Source organism: Onychostruthus taczanowskii, unplaced genomic scaffold, assembly GCF_017590055.1.
Source record: "Onychostruthus taczanowskii isolate IOZ18803 unplaced genomic scaffold, ASM1759005v1 scaffold48, whole genome shotgun sequence".
In the NCBI taxonomy this organism is placed as follows: domain Eukaryota; kingdom Metazoa; phylum Chordata; class Aves; order Passeriformes; family Passeridae; genus Onychostruthus; species Onychostruthus taczanowskii.
In genome coordinates, this window is record NW_024502347.1 from 3,209,186 (window position 1) to 3,228,868 (window position 19,683).

At 37.7% G+C, this 19,683-nt stretch overlaps 1 protein-coding gene across 1 annotated transcript in view; it reads left to right on the plus strand.

The window, feature by feature from the left end:
- Nucleotides 1-18,272, plus strand: part of LOC121341389 (prolyl endopeptidase) — an 85,025-nt gene extending 66,753 nt beyond the window's left edge. Inside the window, exons 11-15 of the mRNA XM_041414851.1 lie at nt 3,207-3,343; nt 8,955-9,049; nt 12,175-12,306; nt 16,521-16,677; nt 17,469-18,272. Coding sequence (XP_041270785.1) covers nt 3,207-3,343; nt 8,955-9,049; nt 12,175-12,306; nt 16,521-16,677; nt 17,469-17,763 — 816 coding nt within the window. The 3' untranslated portion in view covers nt 17,764-18,272. The remainder of the gene's footprint in view (nt 1-3,206; nt 3,344-8,954; nt 9,050-12,174; nt 12,307-16,520; nt 16,678-17,468) is intronic.
- The last annotated feature ends 1,411 nt before the right edge of the window (nt 18,273-19,683 follow it).

Genomic DNA, 19,683 nt, shown 5'->3' on the forward strand with positions numbered 1-19,683 from the left:
CATTGCAGAGGCAGAGGTGGATAAATATAGAGCCTTTATGAATTTAGGTATGTGTCTACCATGCCAGCTGATAGTTCCCCTCTTCCCTAAGGGAAGATTCACCTAATATAAATACTGCACATTTAAAGCGGATGATAATTAGAAGGACAAAGACCTCCCCAGGAATTAATGTACTGAACTTTTTTATCCTGTTTAACCCCTAAGTAAATTTACAAGCCCGAGCACAGAGATGTTAACTATATTTGCTTGTAAAACTTGCTCTGTAAACTGTCTTTGACTAAACATCCATTGACTTTTTCTGGTGAAAATTGAGTCTAAATTGCTTTCCAATGCTAAGTTTAAAAATCAAAAGACAGTAACACAGCACTGTATAAATACATATGTATGCACTAAAGAATGATTAAAATTAGGCTCTGTTTTGCTTATATAGCTTATTTTTCATGTAATTTGTAGCAATGATTAACTGTGAAAAGAATGTTGCTTTCTCCTTCCATCACAATAAATAGACTAGAGGCTATAAATGTATACTTCAGGTTTGGCCATCTGAATTGAAGGTGATTCTGGCACTGAGACCCCAGTGCTATGTGACACAGGGACATTAGTGTGAGACTGATAGTTACAACTATTCCAGGGCTGCTCTGCTGCTCCAACACTATGGTCCTAGAATAGAACCAAGGGTTGCACGCAGCAGGAGTGCCCTGTCAACCACACAGCATTGCTCTTGCATTCCTAAAGGCTGAAGATACTTATTTTTAGCATGTCCCTCTTTGAATGGTGAGTTTCAGCATTCATAATAATATTTCTGTAGTGTTTTTCTCCATCCTTTTCCCTTCAAATTAATTTTCCTTACTTGTTCTCTTATTATATATGCTGATCTTAGTGACTTAAGACCTTATTGGAAATTATATGAACAATGAGTAATACAATGTGATTGGCACAGTGGATTTCTCCTAACTGTGATAAAACAGGAAAAGTTAGTACCCTTTAATGAGCATTTAGCACTGTAAAAGCTGACAGCATCTAAAGTTAGGCATGAAACACCATCTTGGGAAATCCTTTTTAGGGCTTGCCCTTTGCAGTTTACCTTAATCTTTGAGATAGAAGCACGTCCCTTTATTGGTTACATGAATAAACCATTGGACTTGCTTCAGAGATAACAGTTAATTTAAAGGTGAGATTGAATCAGTTGTTGAAAATAGTCTATTTGGAGAAGCTTAAATGCTTCACATACCTTAGTGTCTCACTGAATTGATTTCTGGCCCCCCTCTCTTGTGTTCTTGGAGGGAGAGGTAATAATTATTTTAGCAAAGATAGAACTGAAAACCCTTAAATTGCAAATTTAAGCAATGTTATGCAGCTTGACATGTGTCTTTTTCTTCTGTTGAGATTTCACTTAATGGTATGTTATTTTATCTTAACTGATGACAATAAAAGCCCTACTGAAGTCAGTTTTCAGGGAGCTGTTATATAAAAGATAAAGTCCTCATTCAGAAACCAGCAGTAAGCTTAGTGGTATACTTCAGTCATCAGGAAAGGACTGGCCAACAGCAGTAAGTTTCTGGAAATTTATAAAAGCCAGGTGCTTGCTTCCTGAGAATTTCCAGCAACAGCTGGAGTTGACAGATGATGGTTTAGGGAAGAGTCTCTGGAATGCCCCATCATCAGCCTCAGCAATTCTCTGGTTCATCAGTTATTTTATTCGTTTATAGTGTTCAGGTAACTATTTAAAGTGAAAACCTATTATACTCTACTGTTCTGACAAGCACTTTGTCATTTAAGATACAGTTATGGCATTTGGAAACAGTGATTTCATCTGTGTAGAAACACCCTTAGGCTTTTGGTTTTGGGGTTGTTTTTTTTTCCATCTACTGTGGGTGCTGTGAATTTTTATCTGTAATATGTCTAGAGGTTTTGGTAAAGCCTTTGGAGGTAGATGTGATTTCATTTGAAATTTCTCACATTTCCTTAGCAATGATTAAACTAAAATTAAATGTGATTACTTTGTTTTCAGCCATGTGGATTTACATGTTTCACATTACAGGCAATGCTCAGAATAAATGTGTTGCATAGGTTCATGTTACTGATGAGGTTTGTGTGTTGTAAAAATAGAACCTGTTGATCATATGCTTTACAAATCACAGTGGAACTATTTCCTTTAAAAGCAGATATTGTAAACATGCAACTAAATTACAAGAATGTGTCATTCTTAATTTACTACATTTTTGTTCTAATTAGAGTCGAAGTTGCAGTGATGTTAAAGCAAGGCAGTGAAAAGGAATCAGACAGAATTTTAGGACAAGCAGTAAGCTGCGTTCACAGCCATGTGTTTTTCTTGTTTGGCAAAATATAACACAGTAATCCCAAATTAGAGTATGCAGGCAGAGACATGCATCAAAACAAGAAGATGTGGGAACTGTGTTAAGCAATTACAGTCTGTGTTTGTGTACATGGGGTTCAGCTTTTAACTTCACACAGTGCTATAGCAGCAATAGAAAGATGTATGAAAGCATGTGCTATGTGGATACTTGGTGTTTTGGGAGCTGGTTTCCTTTCAGGAATAAAGCCAGTGGGCAGTTCAGTTGTGCTTACTCGATGGACTGGGGATTCTGCAAGGTTGGGTCTCCTGGTTCTAGTTGCCTAGTAATGTCTGAAAATGCACCAAAGTGCAACAAAAGTTTCTGTCATGGCTTCTGTTACCACCCTGACGAGGCTGACGTGTCCCTGAGGCAACTTGAAAGACTAGGCAATGCTAAGTCCACTTTTACTGGATACAGACTTGCCTTGGTAAATTCATCTGTGCAGGAAATCTGGTTTAAATTCTGTTTGTTCTATGTGCCAGCTCAGTCTTTGCTCATTTCACGTGTGATGGACCATGCAGCCCTTGTGCTTTGACAGTCTTCCCTTGCAGAGAGCTGTATTATTTTTGTAACATTTTCTTAAACCCTCTTGTGTGTAGAACTGAGGGATAAGATACCTAAAGGTGATAGTCATACCCTTTGTCTCATTTTGATACATTTTCCAGAGCTGCTACACAACCAAGCAGGTGGTGCCCAGTACTGAACCTGACTTGGGAAATTGGTGCAAGTTGCTCAGAAGGTTTTATCCATCAGACTCCATAGAAATGATCATCTCTGATTCTTGTTAACAGCACTTGTGGAGAGTTACAGCACTAAGAGCATTTCATATTTCTTTTTCTCTTGTCTTAGGTTTTCTACCCTAGCAAAGATGGCACTAAGATCCCAATGTTTATTATTCACAAGAAAGGAATTAAATTAGATGGTTCTCATCCTGCCTTCTTGTATGGATATGGAGGCTTCAACATATCAATTACACCGAGCTACAGGTAAGCAGGGTGATTCACACCTTCTGAAGTATCTGGTATTAGCAGCTGTCACAGGCTGTGGGCAGGGTGGACCATGAATCTGACAGGATGCATTTCAAGTTCCTAAGAAGCAAGATGAGGGCCATAAGGGCTGCCCGGACATATTTGTCTGGGGTTACCCAGGCTCACAGAAGAAATTATGTCAGAGCAGAGGAGTGCTCTGCTCTCCTGAGGTTTACAACAGTCACCTTGCCCTTAGGATTACACCTTAACCTCTTCTTGCTCCATCACTGAGTTCAATAGAAAAACATGGACAAATATATTAAGGAAATATTTGAGCTCATTGCTGAACTAACAGCATAGGAAGTTTTCTTTTTTCCAAGCTAAACAATTACCTGTGTCTAAATATTATAGAAAATCAAATATTTGACTAAAGTAATGTAAATAATTTAAATTTGGCTTGGAAACAAAATCCTTCTGTGTCCCATATGATCAGGAAAGAGGATTGTGTATTGAGGCACAAATGATACTGTCTTCACAAATGCAAAGCAACACACTGTAAGCCAAAAATGCTGTGTTCAGAACAGGCTTTGTAGCTCTCAAAAGCCATAAGCTTTATTGCATAGATGGACTCTTTAAAGAAAAGGCTTATTTCTTAAGCAAGGCAATTTGAATACACTTGGCAAGAGGCAGTGCTTGAATACCAAAGAAATGCTCCTGTGTGAGGTAGAGGAAAGCAGAAACGGAAGGGGCTGAATAGAGAAAAGTTTTTCAGGAAGCAGAAGAGCAGCTTACCACAGAAAAATAATCTATTATGAAACAATCCTATTAAGTTTAGGTGCTACCAGACTTGATTTAGAGCTAGCACATTTCAAGTAATTCTTTATAGTGCTTGCCTTCTTGTTTGCTATGATTGTATTTCTGAATAGCATTTACAGTTTCTTGTCCTTTTTAGCAAATATCTTGTCTAACAATGGACCTCCCATCTTGTGCTCTGTGATTATTTGTAAGCTTTTTATCTGCCTTATAAAGCTACACTTCTAATTTCCTGTAGTTCTTGAGAGACACAATTATATAATGAGCATAGTTTTAGAATTCTTTTTTACTTAGGTTCAACCACTGATTTACTACAGTTTATTGCAAATGCTGAAAACTGATAAAACTTATCATCTTTTAATTTTAAAGACTATAAAATAAATATTACATATCTATTAATTTAAGGTAAAATTTCACGTACTGCAGAGCTGACATGAGCTGGTTGCTGGCAGAAGGAGAAGGTATTTCACAGTCCCTACTTCCACCTCCCATCCATTGGCCCTGGTGCTTGCTGGATCCTTTCCTAAGCTGATTTACCCCGCAAGAATGACAGAAAACTGTCCCAGCAAAACAGAGTGGGTGGTTTTCTGCCATTTTGGCAAGCTAAAAATTGATTCTTGTAGGAGTCCAGCAAACAGCAGCAAAAGGGTGCAGCTGACATTTAAAAGAGAGGAAGATGGGAGGTAGGAGCAGTGACCTATATTTTCCTGAACCCTATTAAACCTTCATTATACAGTTCATAAATTAAGAATATGAATCTGTAACAGTCCCTTAAAAGTAAATGCACAGAGAACTATCAGTGACCTCCAGATCAAAATATATTATCCCACTGACAATGTAAATAAAACATGATTGGCCACACCTCCCTCCTTACTCTCTCCCTGAAATATCAAGATATGATTTCTCAGCTTTCTCTTTCTAAAAGAAAAAAAAAGAAAAGCCAAAGCCTTCAATACATGTTTATGGCTAATAACCTGAGACTTGAGTACTTGGTGAGGGAATGTGTTGCAAAAGTAGGCAGGCAAAATCAGGGAAAGGAAATTGTAAGAGGGAATTTATGTCAGAAAGGCAGGATGTCCAGTTCACCCTTTACCTGACAGATTCCACTAATGCTTTACTCCATCTCTGCTACTACATTCTGCAGTACTTCACAAGGAGTTCCCAAATCTGAGTGCCGTTCTATCCACAGCCCAACACCACGATTTGGTGGTGGGTTTTTTTGTTTGGTGGTTTTTTTTGGTTGGTTGATTAGTTGGTTGGTTTTTGTTTTATTTTATGACCACAGGCTTGAGTTGCTAGAAAGCAGCCACAGGATGGCCAAGGCTGAGGCTTGCTACATCACTCACCCGATTCTGAACTGAGATGTAGCCGTGGAAATGTAACCAGTAGGAACCAGTTTACCTTTTAAAAAAAAACAAAAAAAAAAATTCCCGGCTAAATACTCCTAGGCTTTTTTACTTAAACTTAAGACTCTTAAAACTTTCCACAAAACATCCCATCTTCTCCTTTTCCAGTGGTTCAATTCTGTCCTGTATGTCTTCCAGCCTGTACAGTATTTTCTTACTGGTATTTCACACCTATGAATGTGAAGCTCTCTGATTTGGGGAGCTTATTTCTGCTTAATTCACAAACTGATGTTCCTTTTCACATCAAAAATGAAAAAAAAATCTTTTTCACTGAAAGCAATAGAAACAAACCAACAGGTTACAGGATCCAGAAATAACTACAAGAATGATAGGCCAAAGTCATTAAGTCAGTGACAGTAGTGGTTTATTTTTGAATGCAAGCATGCATCTTTCATATGCTTCGCTGGACTGGGGAGCTTCATTTGGTGGCATTTTGAGATGGTGCTTGCTAGAGCACTGTCGTTAATTATACAGCCCACATAGCAAGTGCAAGTGAAGGCTGATGGAGCTGATACCAATGGCTTGGCAGAGCTGCTGGGGAAATGCCATCACAAACCCACCACTAATGCCTCAGATTTGGCTAACTACACTGTAGGAACCAACATGTTTCCCTTCTCTCTTCTGTGTGTGCCTGCGTGGGTACAGGAGAAGCAATTTCTAAGTCATCCTGGAATGCAGCTGGTTGTGCAGCAGACTGTGAAATTGCATATCACTGCCGGGTTTTTCCCAGCCTTTAAGCAAAGAGGTGGTGCAGGGAAGAGAGACTGTGAGCCTGGAGAAAGGTCAGGCAACAGAGCAGCCCTCAGTGCAGAGTGGAGGATTGTGCCTTTTGCTTATTCTGTTACTGCTCTCTTCAGCTCCACAAAAGCTTAAAAAGCAACCAAGTCCAGTGGCTGAGGACTTCTTCCCCATCACCTATGCACTAGCCTGCATTTTTCTGTCAACTCCAATACCTCACAGCAGATCAGTAATTCTGAGGAAGTGTTCTTGCTCTGTGAAGCACAGCTCCTCACATTGATCTCTACTGTAAAAACAAGATCTGATTTATTATTTCTTGTTTATGCTCCTTATGAGTGATTAGAGGGTCTAGAAGGAGCTCTCCATGGTGGGAACTGTCTTCTGATCCCTCCACTGACTCCATCTTGACCCTGTTGTCCTTTCCTTTACCCTGCTTCCAGGAGAGAAGGAAGAGCAGGGATAATGAGCAAAAGGCTACAGAGACTGTTGGGAAGACCAGGGAGCCAGACTTTGTTTTGCAGAATGAGACATTTCATAGCCATGCAAGTTGACTGGGCAGTTTGCAGTGACTCAGACACCAAGCTGACTTGAAATCAAATCTGGAAGCAAGAAACCACCTGGAAAAACACAGGAGGCAGTAATAGGGTGTTGTGGGAAAGTTGAGCTTTGAGCTGTCTGATTACTTGGAATTTTCACTTTTTAAAAAATAATAAGTTTGGATTCTATACTTAAAAAATCTGGTTCCTTGAACTTAAAAATAAAGTTCAAGAGAAAAACTTTGAGAAAGTTTTTTACAAATACTCAAAATATTGGTCAAGTTAGGGTCCTGACTCACCATGATCCTTCAGATGGACAGAGTTCCTTTCAGCAGATGGAAGAGGATGGACTCTATTGTGGAATATTTTCTTTTTTTAAGTATTCTCAGGCAGTATGTTTGGGAAGCAAGTTCTTACCTTACCTGTAATTCTTACTTGCTACTTCTGGTTATTAGGGAATCAAGTAACTTTGGACCAAGATGTCCTAAGTTTGAGGTAGACAGGGAAAAGAAGTGCAGAATATTTTGGGAGGTTTTATGACTCTACCTACCAGAAATTAAGAAGCCACAGTCTCATGAGGCAACCTACTGTCAGGTAACTCCACATTAGCTGTGTAGCAACCTGTTGAAATTAAGTCCTGGAGTTTGACAGAGTAATGCTCTCTGACCTTGGCACAATGTACTTCTAGAATATCAATCTTGCATTTGATCAGAATGTCACAGCAATCTAAGGAAAATGAAGTTCACAGTGATGGTCTTAAGAATTCGTTTTACAGAAGCTGAGATAATTCATGGCTCCTGAGCCATCTGATGGGCCAGATAACCAGCCTAGGTGGAAGGTTTTCCTTTGATGGTTATGAAAATGCAGAAGTCTCTTATTAGTTATCCTTGTGCTTTCCTTTTCATTTCCTTACTCCTTGATATACACTCTCAAGAACATGTGCCAGTACATAGGTATTTGCTTTGGGAGGTACGCAAACTTCACCTGTTGTGATACTGCATCCACATGAGACACACTGTAAGACTGCCATTTTTCAAACTGTTTCTGATAAGCAGCAATGGGACTTAAAGGTAAAAAGACACAGCCCTTGCCCTTGTGGTTGAACAAATTTATTTTCTGCAGACGGGTTTCTGTGTGAGCAAAGAATTCAAGTAAATAAGAAATTTAAACCTAATAGAGGGGAAAATAAAGGCTTATTGAGGTTAAATGTTAATATTTTACTTGTCTCCTTTGCATATGTGTGGTTGGCCTTCTGCAGCTTCTGCTGTGTTAAGCTACTGCCTCAACAGATCAACAACTAACATATTTAACTGTTAAATATAATTTGATTACTTCATTTTAAAAAAAGATAGTAATGTCTTTGATACTTTTGCAATTTGGCATTTTAAAAAATATATGCTGTTTTAGCTGTCAGACAGCTTCAGGAGATAGCAGGGGAGGCAGAACCTGTAATTTTATGTTATACTATTTGTTTTGTATTTAGCAATGTGAGAGGAAAATGCATAAGAATGGGATTGGCCAGCTGCTGACTTGACTGCTGACCGTGGCACAAAAGGATGGTAGATACAGAATTTTTCTTTGCAAACACAGTATTGCAAATGTCCAAAAGAAGTAAATTAAGCAGAAGTTAGGTTGAAAATAGCTGCTCATAAACAAAAATCAAGTGCTGTTCTTAATTCTTTGATTTCTTCCTTTGGGCTAAATCTTCCTTTCCTCTCAGAAGTGGAGGTCCCATGAAGGAGGAACAATTCAGGAGGCTATGGAGGTCCAGTGGTGCTGCATAAGTCTAGTCTGCAGACTAATGGCTTTGAAGATAATTTTTGTAAATGGTGACACATTCTGAGTGGTCATCTGTTAGGCCAAACCACTGGCCACTCTCCTCCAAAGAGCAGAACTGAGGGAGGAAGAACAGACCAGCACTGGTTCCTTCCTCTCCTAAAGCTGCTGGGAGTTTCATTTCCATGGATAACCATCAAAAAAAGCCTAACGACTTAGGTTCACCTTCAAGAGGGACTTAATTCACAATTTCATCATTGACTTCGGGAGAGATCTTTCCCTCAAAGTATTTTTGCAGAAGTGGTAGGTGTATAAAAATTGGAAAATAGAAACAATCCTCTTGCCTGTTTGCTTTTTCAGCGTGTCAAGACTTATTTTTGTGCGACACCTGGGAGGTGTTCTAGCAGTGGCAAACATCAGGGGCGGGGGCGAATATGGAGAGACCTGGCACAAAGGTAAGTCAGTCAAAGCACAGGAACAAAACTGCAGGCTTAGCAATGAAAATTCCAGCATTTTCTTTTCACTCCTTCTCCCATGCTCACATCTCCTTTTGCATTTTACTTATTCTGCAAAAAAGTAAATATTTTTCCTTACTTACTTGTTAGATCTGTACATTGTCCAGTGTTAATTTGATGGTTTTCATTAGATTATTTTCATTTTTGCAGCCTATTTAAAAACATTTTCGTACAAAGAGAATATTTTCCAAGAAAATCATTGTGGTTTTTTAGGCACTATCAAGTTCCCTGGACTTAAACACTGGAAAATGCAACTATTTTTCTTGAACTGATCTTACAAAAAATGTCTGCCTATTTAAAAAGACCTGGCTTGCTTTCACATGCCTCTTTCATTATTGCAGGTGCCCAGTTCAAATCATCAAAACAACAACACTGACTATTTAGGCTCTCTTCGTATCACACACACACACACACACAAAAAAAAATTGCAGAACTTTATGGAAGGTGTGAACTTTGAGTTCAGAGTATAAACTCTTCTATATTATTTTTGCATAATTTATGAATAGACTTTTTTTTTTTAATTTGATGAATGTGACTGGAAAAATGTCTTCACCAAAAGGATTTTCAAGCACTGGAACAGGCTGCCCGTGGAAGTGGTTGAGTCACCATCCCTGGAGGTATTTAAAAGACACATAGATATATCTTAGGGACATAGCAGTGCTGAGTTAACAGTTGAACTCGATGATCTTAAAGGTCTTTTCCAGCCTAAATGGTTTTGTGATTCCGTGATTGAAGTTCATATGAAAACTGTCAGCTCCAGAAGTGCATTCACATCATCCCCTCCAAACTCTTGGGGGATGCAATTTGTAAGCAACCATTTGACCTTTTAGGTTTTTTTTTAAGCTGACTGTCATGCCACAGGGAAACTCAGTTAAACACTGAAAAGCTCTGTCAATCTCTTTTTCCCCTTTTCTTAACACTTTTGATATATTTATGTCCATGGTTTTCCCATCTTGTCTTAATCATTTAATTGTCTTTGTCTACTTTCCTTATTGTTGACAACTGTCCACATTCCTCCACCAGGGGAAAAAGCTTAAAAAAGTCCTTCTTATCTCAGGAACATACCATACCTATCCTTATTTAATCATGACACTTTACTCTTACTCTAAGAATCTGGTGCATAAGTTGCTAGGAATGTTGTCAGCAAGGCACATGTACCAAAACAGTGGTGCTTATGATCTAGCAATTTGCCATGGCAGTAATCCATAATATCTTTTTATCAGACAAAATGATATTTCCAGATCATTGCATCTTGATTTTACTATTTCATCTGTGGTAACTATTTGTCTGGGTCATTTCCTCACAATTGAGTTAATTATGTAATAGTTTCATAAATAGAAGCTGTGTTTGCTTGCAGATACAGGATATTGCAAAAGATGAAGTATCCTTCATTAATTTTAATTTGCAGATTGATTTGTAGTAGATTTTAATAAAATTTATTTTAATATGGTAATGCTTCTTTGATCCACCTATTTCCTGCTTGATTTTGACCCAAGACTTTTATTGCAGTTTGAAATAAAATATGTATCTGTTCTTTTTTAATTCCAGAAGCAATTACAGAAGTTTTTTTCACTTAGGTTTAATTTTATAAATAGGATTCTGATCTTACACCAGTCTGGTGTTTTGAGCGAGGAGTAAGACTTATTTCTCCTTTATTGCCACATACTTAAAGGCTTTTTTGTTGTCCCAGTATGTCTGTCTTCAACGGTCTTGTTAATACAAGAATGATGTGTATTTATTTAAAAGAAAAAAAAACCCACAAAAAATCACAAATATACTGCCTTCAATTCTACAAGATCTTTATGACTAAATGTCAGACTTAGTTGCTAAACTTCTGTGACATAGAAACAAAGGTTTTACAAAACCATTGTAAACTGGTTGTCTTAAGGATCACTTGATAGAGAATGGAGGTAAACAGACACCTCAAGACTGTAGCTCATCTAATTTAATTTAGGGTAAAATTAATTGTCCTGGAGGTTCTTGGACCATAGGGGGAACCTTAGGCAATCAGCTTGGAATAAACATCCAGCTTTTAAAGAAAGCAGAAGAAACTGGACTTCCATTTCTGCATCTTGTAAGCCCTGCTTGCCTAGCTGGGCCACTGCCTTTGCTACAGGAATGCAATCCCATTTCTTACTAGCATTTAATTGGCTGAGATTACCATGGTCTTTAGGGATGATAACGTTTGAGTAGGATCTAGTTTGAGTCTCTTGCCAAATAAGCAACATTTGGACAACTGTGAGTTCTCTAAGCTGATACTCTTCTATTAAAATAATTGAAAGATTGTATGGAAAATCATCCTTTTCCTTCCCTATCACACCCTGCAAAAATTATTTTTTCAGACCTGGAAGTCTTATCAATGATGTCATCAGAACCAACATTTTCTGTCATTATTTGTTCCCTTGTACACCTGATGACATTTGGAATTTGATTCAAAATGATGACAGTATCTTAATTTTTTCAACATTTCTGTGTTGAAAGTTAATTAATAAAATTTCAAAGCAAGATGGAACTCTGAAGTCAAGTCCCTTTTTGACCATAGCTTTATATCACGTGGTTTGAAAACAACTAATAGGAAAAAAAAAAAGTAAATACCCAGCCACATATTATATATCCAAGAAATTAGAAGTGCTGATTTTATATAGCCTATTTTATAAGCTGAATCTTTATTGCCTTAAGAAACTGTCACTGAGTTTAATGATGTTAAAAGTCCCATTAGCTTAAACCTCAAGTGTGTTGTATGTGGTCATTTTGTATATATTTTGCTGTGCAAAGCTTTTAGCTTTCCTTTCACTGGTTAGGAACATTACCTGGCACTCACTCCACAGTATAGGTATGTATTATTCAGAGTTTCTGAAAGCATCAGAGTTATTGACAGAACCATTTTATAGCCTCTCTTTGTTGACAGAATCTTTCATTTTTGCTGTTCTTCTGAGCTGCATCAATTATTAAAATGTTCATGAAACTGGAATTGTTCCCAGGTATTTTTGGACACATGTTTTTCTGAAGAGATAATATCAAAAGGATTTTATGGTATAAACTGATTTGTTTTGTTTCCATGCTAGGTGGTATCTTGGCCAACAAACAAAATTGCTTTGATGACTTCCAGTGTGCTGCCAAATACCTCATCAAGGAAGGCTACACATCCCCAGAGAAGCTGACTATTAATGGAGGCTCAAATGGGGGCCTCTTAGTTGGTAAGAACTGCTTGTCTATTTCCCAGATTTGGTGCTGGGCTTATTAAAGTAAACAAACAAAAATTTATGAGATCTGCCTGTCAAAAGTTGCCAGAATGTCAATGCATTAATGTATACCAGGTGTTAAATACGTACAGTAGTACTTCATTTGCTGTTTGCATAGGACGTTGGAATTCTGCAGTCTCTGGCAAAGGCTGACTTAAAAGTCACACAGTTTTGTGTGGTAAGAGCTAATCCTTTGGTAGAGTCACACAGAAAGTAAGAATGGTTTAAAAAACATGAAGTTTTTTTAATCTTTCTTTCTTCAGGTTAACCATTGCAAAATAACCACTGAACTATTAATTTATGTAGCATTGGGAAACTGTGTGTGGTCTGTTACAAATGCATCTTGTTCACTAAAAATTCACTGCTGTGTTCTTAAATTCAAGAAAATTAATAGCCTTCTCTTAAACAGAAGTCTTGTCACAGAAAGATCTCGCATTCTGAGCAGTCTAAGAGCTACAAAATCTGTTTCTGATAAGATACCTATCTGAAAGCATCTGAAAATAGCAGAAAAAAAAAGAAGGTGATTTTTTTCGCAATTCTGAAAGGAAATGTAGACACAAAGTAATAGTATGAGGGTTTGTTTGCCTTTTTTTAAGCAGCATGAAAGGTGACAGTATGACAGATTTGAGCTACTTATGTGAGAAGGGGGTAAAAAAGGCACCTGAAGTTCATAAACCACTGAATTACAGAAAATGAGCAGTTTTCCTAGGCCCACTCTGCTTGCTCTTCTTTTTGTATTTATTAGCTGCTGTATACTGACTCTATTGATTTTATTCTATTTTTCAGTGAATTAGCATCCAGCATGAGAAACAGAATTTGGAATTATACAGATCTTTGGTCTAAGCCATCTTGGCTAGACCTGTGTTATTATTTTTAAAAAGGAGTTGTTTTAAAGATCAAATAACAAGTACTTGTAAAGCTGTATTTTGGTTTTTGCTTACATGCTTCTCAGTAACAAGTGGCAGAAGGTGTTTGTGCATTTGAAATAGAAATGGGTGAATATGATAAAGGATTAAAGGGTTTGTACTCCATTTGGGAATGGAAGCATTGCACAAGTCAGTTTTATGTGGGACCTAAATATATAGTTGGAAATGCAGTTAAACTTTGAATATATTACATAGTTTCTGAAAATACTTCTTTATCGTTATATGGACCTCAGCTTCAGTCAGGATGAGATTCATCCTACTCAGCTTCAGTAATAAAACCCCCTGGGTCACTGGCTGAACTATTCAGCTGGGCTCCTTGTGTCAGTAAGGGGAAGCAAGTGACAACTGCAGGAAGTACATCACTCTGGTAGGAGACAGGTGTTAGCAAACTAGACCTCCCTGCTCTCAGAAATCTTGTTAGAATCCTTCCCTTGAATTTACTGGTAGATTACAGTCAAGCAGGATTTCCCTACTCTTGATGAGCCAGATAGGGATTTTCCTTGACTGAGTAGAATTAGGAGAATTCAGGAAATTCTTATAAGGTCTTTTTTATCAAAGCAAAAATAAATTTTGCAATAGTTATTGATGCAACATTGGAGATCATAACTTATCCTGTAGGTTGAAGGACCCACTGCCAGATTTTATTCGTTCTTATTTATTGAAGAAAAAGCTGACAAGGAAGAGTATTGTCACTCTTCCAAAATACTGTTTCCTTTCAGTCAGACTAACAGGAGGTAACTCTGAGGACTGCGGAGCCCTGAGCTTGTCTTGCCTCATTCAACTGCAAAAAAAGACTTCCTTGTCCTGCAGTGTGATCCCCAAGCTGAGCAGAGCAGTACAGCTGTGAGCTGAAAACCTCCCTGCAAATGCAGTGTTTGACCTCTCATGTTTGCCTAGACAAAACCATTCCAACATTTTGAAGGCATATTTTTGTACTGAATTTTAAAGCTCAAAGTTATGTATAGGGGCGTAAAATTCACAAATATTTTTTTTGTTCCAGATTACACTTTATTAATGCATATAATTATTATGGCTAATTGAAAAGTTGTAGTGTGCATGGATGAGTGTCTCCATAGGTGATTTCTCACTGAGGTAACTACTTAAGGAACTAGCAAGGAGCAATTTCCAAAATCCTGAGCAACTGACAGTGCCTCAAAATACACTCTGAAATAAATAGTATTAAAATAAAATGTTATGCTAGTTGTTTTGGCTTTTGTTCCTACCACAATACAATTTATGTTCATAAAAGAAAATAGCTTGAAGAGGAGAGATCTGATCTTCCTAAAAATCTTTTACATAGCATCTCTTTAAGGCACTATATGTACCTTATGGAAATGACTCATAAATAAGGAAAAGTTAGCATAGTTACATATCAGAGATGACCAGAAGTAAAATTTCATTTTGCAGAAAGTAAAAATCCTGTTTAAATGAAGAAAATAGGGTGTAGTGTAAACTCTTGGCAGGGACAGACAGACCACAGGAGATGCATGAGCAAATTGTTTCCAATATTAAGATTAGCGATGACATTTTTCTATGCTCATCAGAGGCAGGAAGCTGGTCAGACGATCTGTGGGACTTGCAGGCTAGTGAGATGTAAAAGGAGCATTATAGAAAATTAATTGCAAAGCAGAACAACTAAATGGTCTGTTTGTTTTGATGTTCCCTCCTGAGGAGAGGGTGGGGGGTTCCCTGCACGGGTCTGTCTTCATAGGGAATATTCTGGGGAGCTGACTCCAGCTGAAGCATCAGCAGGAAAGGTTTTGGAATGAATCAGTCCAATGAAAAGTAGTGTGTTGCCAGGACCAGATGGTGCGCATGCAGGATCCTAAGTGAACTCTGATATGAAATTGCAGGCTACTAAGCCTGTCTGTATGAGGAACAGAAGGGGGCAAGTGTAATGCCAAGTTTTAAATGGTTCATGGTGATCCACAAGCTGCAGATGAGTAAATCTGACTTTTCTAATGGGCAAGCCAGTTGAAACCAATAAATAATAGCTGACATAAAAGAAAGAATTCTACAGGCTGAAGTTGCAGCTTTCAAATGTATTAGAGCTATCTGAAGGAGTTGGGATGCATATGGGGCTTGTAACAGTGATCTAGATGAGGAGTTATTCTTGGATTTTCAAAAGCCGTGAAAAAAAGTCCTTGCTGAGCTGGAAGCAAAGTCATGTCATAGCAATGTCATGGTTAGCAGGAGGCAAAGAGTGGTGATAATCAATCCATTTTCACAATGGACAAAAATGAGGAGATAAGAATTTGGGAAAGATCATACCTACATGTGGATCCACAGTGAATAGTTCTGAATTAATTGAGGGATTCTGGGATCCATTGTGGTAGTTATGTGAAAATTTCAGTGCTCTTATTTCTTAAAATTCAAAAAAGTCAGGGGAATTTGTAAAATCACCAGGGAAAAGGTTTAAATCAAGAAACAGGCATTGGAATTGAAGAACTTACTTACAGGATATGATGAACACTGGATGAATAAACAGTAAGAGAGGAAACAGTTGTATTTACAGGGGATGTGTGTTTTGATGGCTTTTTTATAGGATGGCTGAAGATAAATCCAGCTCAGACAAAACTGAAATAACTAGTTCATCAGATAATAATTTACAGGAGAGATCTCCCAGTTGCCACTCTTATACATTGAACACTGAGCTTGATGGGCCTACTGCAGTTGTTTTTAAAATATATGAGGCAAGCATTATTCTTAAACAAATTGTCCCTTCCAGCTGTAGGAAGATAAAAATCATAAAACAAGAAAATACAGCAGCAATTCACCGTGTTAATTCGAGGTTATTCCACTGATCTTGTAACAGTCTGCTTTTATCAAAACTCTTTTCTTACGGGTTTACATAGTAATTATGGAAATATTCTTCAAACTAATATTAAAGTTTAAACAGAGAATGGTTTAGGTACCTTCAGTTCAGTAGTTCAAAATCTCACGTGCTTTGAAAGTTTATTTCTCCTTCAGTCCCAATTTAGTGGTTTGAAAGGCAGTTTTCTTAGAACAACATGTTTGGTGTCTGAAGAGCACAGAAATGGCTCTTAAGTTCTTTTGAAAATACTATTTTTCAGAGTTATGTTTTTTATCCATTTGTGTATTTGCTTATAGTTTTGCTTGAAAGTCTGTTTGATTTCATATTCACTGACAGCCTCCTCCCAGTACAACTTGGTAGTGAACCTTTTACTGTTGAACTTAATTCTTTAAGACCTGAATACTAATGGCCTTGTTCTCCTGCTGAAGCTGCCTGTGCTAATCAGCGCCCTGACCTGTTTGGTTGTGCTATTGCCCAAGTGGGAGTGATGGACATGCTCAAGTTCCACAAGTACACCATCGGCCATGCTTGGACCACTGACTATGGTTGCTCTGACTGTAAGGAGCAGTTCGAATGGCTGCGCAAGTAAGTGCCTTTAAATACTTCCTGGGGTTGTTAAAACACATAGTCTGCTCAACAGTTTCCAGTTGTCACGATCAATATCTATTCTAGTGATTACTTCATCCTTTCCCACACTGAATTTGGAGAGTTCAGCATTTACTTACAAGTCAGTTTTGAATCAAAGACTATCTAGAAAGCCCTGTTGAATCAAGTGGTCCTGTTTTCAAAGACCTTTGTTCTCCTAGCAGCTTTTAACAGTTTGTAAAGTTTTCTTTCTGAATAATGACTCTTTTAGGCTATTACAACAGAATATTCTCAAGTGGACCACTACATAAATGGTATTTTTTACCATGAGGGAGAGAGAGTCACCATTGTGAATTGTATTATACAATGTGGGTTGGATTTATTTGTAGGAATTGAATCGTACTAGACCATAATAGGATCTTAATTAATTTCTCAGCTTCGGTTGAGAGTCTCAATTTCCCTGTTTCCAGCAGGATGGATCCTGCTATGGACTTGACAGGTTTTGCTACAGTTTCCCTGCTGGCTTCTCCTGATATTTTAGTCATTCCTGCGAGATGTACACATATATCTCTCTTGAAAATAGAGAAATGTACTTGCTTCACGTTTCAGAGCCAGAGATCTGTGGCCACTATTGTATGTCAGTTGCCATTAGCACAATTCTGATTAATGTAACTGAAAACTGTTCTATTCTGAGTGCTAACAAATGCCACTGTGATGGTTTCAGTAGGAAAGGACCTTCTTGCTGGGTCTTGAGGAAAAAGATATGGAAACATTTGTGTGGTTTTTCTCAGGTACTCTCCACTTCACAATGTCAAACTACCAGAAGAAGATGGCATCCAGTATCCCTCCACGCTGCTTCTCACAGCAGACCACGATGACCGTGTGGTCCCTCTGCATTCTCTGAAGTTCATCGCTACCCTGCAGTACATTGTGGGCCGAAGCAGTAAACAAACCAATCCACTTCTCATCCATGTTGACACCAAGGCTGGGCATGGAGCAGGAAAGCCAACTGCTAAAGTTATAGAAGAAGTGTCAGATATGTTCGCTTTTGTAGCACGATGTCTAAATCTTGAGTGGATTGAATAGGAAAAATGCTTATTACTGTCTCCTTTAGAAAACAAGGGCTTTAACATTTAAGAACAGCCACACTACTACTTGGTGTAGTACTTACATTTAAGAACTACAGTTTAATATTTTATTGATCCAACCCGCTGTGGAGTTTTGATCTTCTGTGCTTCCCTCTTTTTGGCATTTCTTTGATTTTTTTTCTACTGCATTCCAAACTCCATTTTGAAAAGCATGTTCAAAAAAAATAGCTGAGCTACACTCAGTACTGTTGTGAAAATTTAGATTTCAAAACTAGAGCTATTTGAGCTTATTTCTTGTAAACAACTTTAATGTATTTCACCTATATACATATCCAGATCATTTGTAATTAAATGTAAGTACTGTTCACATACAAGATCTCTGAGCATATTTTATTTACACAGTAATTTATTTAAGAATATAAATTGAAGGTGTTCAGTGATAACCATGAAAAACTGAAGAGACGGTAATTCAGTTACATCAAATATTATTAAAAAGCTTATATTACATTCTGTTCATAAACGTGTTACAGTCTATAATAATGATTTTGCTTAATTGTTCTCTCTTTCCAAAGAGACTTCAAAATGTCACCAGTTTTCTCTTCTGCCATTTATTTCCGCACAGAAAAGTGGAGGCTGAAAAACTTGATGAAATCTTAGATTCTCACTGTAATCTCAGTTAAGCTATAAGATACTCTCCAACAACCCAAGTGGTCCTCAGACGTTCAAGAAACAGAGCTGAACTGTGTCAGTGCATTGAATTGCAAATGCCTGAGTACAGCCAGCTCAGTCATCTCTAGGTCTGTTCCTAGAAATGTTTTCCCTTGTTCTCCAGTTGCTCAAGGACAAAACTTCTGGCACAGGTTAAAAGTAACTCCTTTTCCTTCTGAAGCTTTCTGTTGAAGCTGAGTTCCCTGAATGACTCAGTGTCATGACAGGTGACCCATAATCTGGGGACTTTTGAAGCAAACATTTCTCTGAGTGGCAGTCAGTAGTACTGAAAGTAGAGCTACTTGCTGGAGACACCACTCACAAAGTAAATGTTCCAGACTATGTCTTGTGGAATGCTGGGGTCAGTATTGGGAAAGCATTGTGTTTCTGTAACAGGGTCATCATGTCAACATTTATTTGATCTTAATCAGCTGTGCCAAGTTCAGGATTCAGGTGCCAAAAAAATGATGTTGCAAAGCTGTCCTGTTATCTTAGTTGCTCTTTTGAGACAGGGTCATACTCCAACTGGAATCTGTAATTAAGTCTGAGTGAGTAATGCTCTTGTAATATAGTGGGATTTAAACCTCTGGGGTTTTGATTAAATAGACCTGGAGCCAAACCATTCCTGCTGTATAAAACATAATGAAATTTCTGTTAGTCTAGTTTCAAGGTTATTTTCTCTATAGTGGAAATGCTATTTTATAAAGATACTCTTGTATCTTGTTTTATGGTGTCTATTTCCACTATGTGAAGCAAAATTCACAAGCCTGGGCAAGCTTATGAATTAAAGCTCACATATCTGCTTTTTTCAAAACCACCTTAGAAAAATTAATACTGATGTTTTGCACGAAGAACCAACCCCCCCAAAAAAGCCCTGTAAGAGGCTTATGTTACATGAAGAAAAATCTGGGTTTATGTGGAAATAAATGAACTTTTTACATAATTCTCCTAATAGTCTTCACAACTGATGTAAAGATATCTTAGTTATCTTTCCTCCCATGAATGGACATTTGCATTAGAGTTGATTTATGTGAAAAAGGTCAGAAGTATTTTTAAAAGCTGAGTGTCTTCATATTCTTTACAGAGACAGAGATTTAAATTCGTTTGCATTGGAGTTGATTTACATTTTGGTAGCTGCAAAAGAGAGATATAGATATAGATACAGATATAGATATAGATACAGGTATGTGTGTATGTATGTACTGATTTC